The sequence below is a fragment of the Bactrocera tryoni genome, unplaced genomic scaffold (assembly GCF_016617805.1).
Source record: "Bactrocera tryoni isolate S06 unplaced genomic scaffold, CSIRO_BtryS06_freeze2 contig_5236, whole genome shotgun sequence".
NCBI classification, from domain to species: Eukaryota; Metazoa; Arthropoda; class Insecta; order Diptera; family Tephritidae; genus Bactrocera; species Bactrocera tryoni.
Window position 1 is genome coordinate 1,503 of NW_024392574.1, and position 2,113 is coordinate 3,615.

General features: G+C 34.1%; 1 protein-coding gene across 1 annotated transcript; it reads left to right on the forward strand.

Moving 5' to 3' along the window:
• The first annotated feature begins 259 nt into the window (after nucleotides 1-259).
• On the forward strand, nucleotides 260-1,427 carry LOC120779314 (tigger transposable element-derived protein 6-like). Its single transcript, XM_040111521.1, has 2 exons — nucleotides 260-623; nucleotides 682-1,427. The coding sequence occupies exons 1-2, from the start codon at nucleotides 260-262 to the stop codon at nucleotides 1,425-1,427; spliced, it is 1,110 nt and encodes a 369-aa protein (XP_039967455.1).
• Nucleotides 1,428-2,113: the final 686 nt, after the last annotated feature.

The following is a 2,113-nucleotide window of genomic DNA, read 5'->3' on the forward strand; positions in this document are numbered from 1 at the left end:
ACTTCTGCGGTGGGCTGAAAGCTATAATCGAAATTGAAAGAGGAACTTCCCAAGCTGACATTTGCTTGAACAAAAACCTAAAAAAACAGACTGTTTCGAACATATGGATTAATCGGGAAAAAATTAATAATGATTGGAAAGTCAACGACAAGAGAAAAAAATAAGATTTGCGACACATCCTCAAGTTGATGAATTACTGTTTAAATGGTTTCAGCAGAAAAGGGCCAATAATTTTCCAGTAAGTGGTCCAATGCTAATGATGAAAGCCAATGAATTCGGAGAAGCCGTCGGTGCTAATTTTAAATGCATTTCCGGATGGCTAGACAGATTTAAAAAGAGGCATAATATTTGCTTCCGCAAAATTTGTGGTGAATCGGCTTCTGTGGGCCAAAGTATTACAAATGACTGGCTATTACAAACCTGGCCTACAATAAGTAACAATTATTCCATGGACAACGTTTTTAATGCGGACGAAACGGGAATTTTCTATAAGATGCTGCCTGACAAAACACATAAGATCAAAGGTGAAACATGCAGTGGTGAAAAAATATCTAAAGAAAGAATAACTGCCATGATTTGTGCTAATGCATCGGGCACGGTAAAACGGAAATTATTGGTTATTGGTAAGTTTTAAATACAATTTAATACAATCCGCTGTTTCTGAACAATGTCTGCTTTCAGGAAAATATAACAACCCCAGATGCTTTAAAAACGTTAAAACGTTGTCGGTAGATTATTGTGCTAACAACAAATCCTGGATGACTTCTCAGACCTTTACTGACTATTTAAAGAAATGGGATTGTGAACTTATAAAAGCCAAGACTAAAATTTTGCTATTAGTAGATAATTGCCCTGCTCATCCTCAAGTTCATCTTCACAACATTAAACTACATTTTCTTCCGCCTAATACTACATCGGTTCTTCAGCCTATGGATCAAGGCGTCATTAATAGCTTGAAACAATCTTATAGAAAGCAGCTTCTGATGAAAATTATGGACCTTACTGAAGAAGCAAACCCGACAAAAGCTGTGAGTTTTTTAGATGCTGTCAATATGTTAAGTGTTGCATGGGAAAGTGTCTCTACGGAAACCATAAGAAACTGTTTTCGACATGCTGGTCTGGTAAAAGACATTCCTGATGGATTAGATTTCGACCCGGAGGACGATGAACCTTTAAGCAAAATTATCGAAATTAATAACGTAGTGGTTTTAAGCAAGTTTGATGAATATTCAAGGATTGACGAGAATATTATAGCTACAGAAGAACACTCAGACAATGACTTAATTCAAAACTTTCTGCATGAGCTGCTTGAAGAAGACTCCGGTGATGAAGATTTAGCACAGCCCGAAACTATAATAAAAATAGAAGACGCTATGAATTATTCTAGGAAACTGAAGCTACATATATTTTCAACAAAAAGAGAATAGTTCAGATGCAATCAATTTGCTCAATAAACTCGAAATCAAACCACAAAGAGATTTTGCCAATAAGGCATTCACCCAAAAGAAAATCACTGACTTTTTTCAAATAACTTAATTAAACTTATTATATCCTTAATTTTGTATTTTTATTCATAAACTTTATTGCTTTAATAAAAAAACACATTGAATTTACTTTTTGAGTTAAAAATTGTATATTCTGATTAGATGGACACTCGGTTATAATGGACAATTTGACATGGTCCCGTGGAGTCCATTATAACCGGATTACACTGTATTAATTTCGACTATTATAAAATGAACTTAAATGTGCTCATATAAACACTTTCATTCATTCCTTTCATTTCTTCAAAATAAATTAATGACCTTCATGAAATATGCATATTCGCATTATTTCGTTATCATTTCCATATACGTAGCAATTTCTTTACTTTCGTAGAATTTCTATGGCATATACATATATTATTTCTTTGGCACATTTGTCTGTGTGTTTACGAAAACAAATACGAGCCACATACATATGTACATATGCATGTACAAACATTCTTAACCCTCTCATACCCGAATTAAAATGGGCGTGGCTAAAATTTTTTTGAGTAGACATATAAGCTAGAGTTGACCGCAATATCAATTGACAAAAATTTCAATGTCCTAGGTGTCCTGGTTCAAGAGCT

Coding starts and splice junctions, on each gene's coding strand:
- LOC120779314 (XM_040111521.1), top strand. CDS start 260: ATGAAAGCCAATGAATTCGGAGAAGCCGTCGGTGCTAATTTTAAATGC. Junction 624..681: donor ACGGAAATTATTGGTTATTG/GTAAGTTTTAAA, acceptor GTCTGCTTTCAG/GAAAATATAACAACCCCAGA.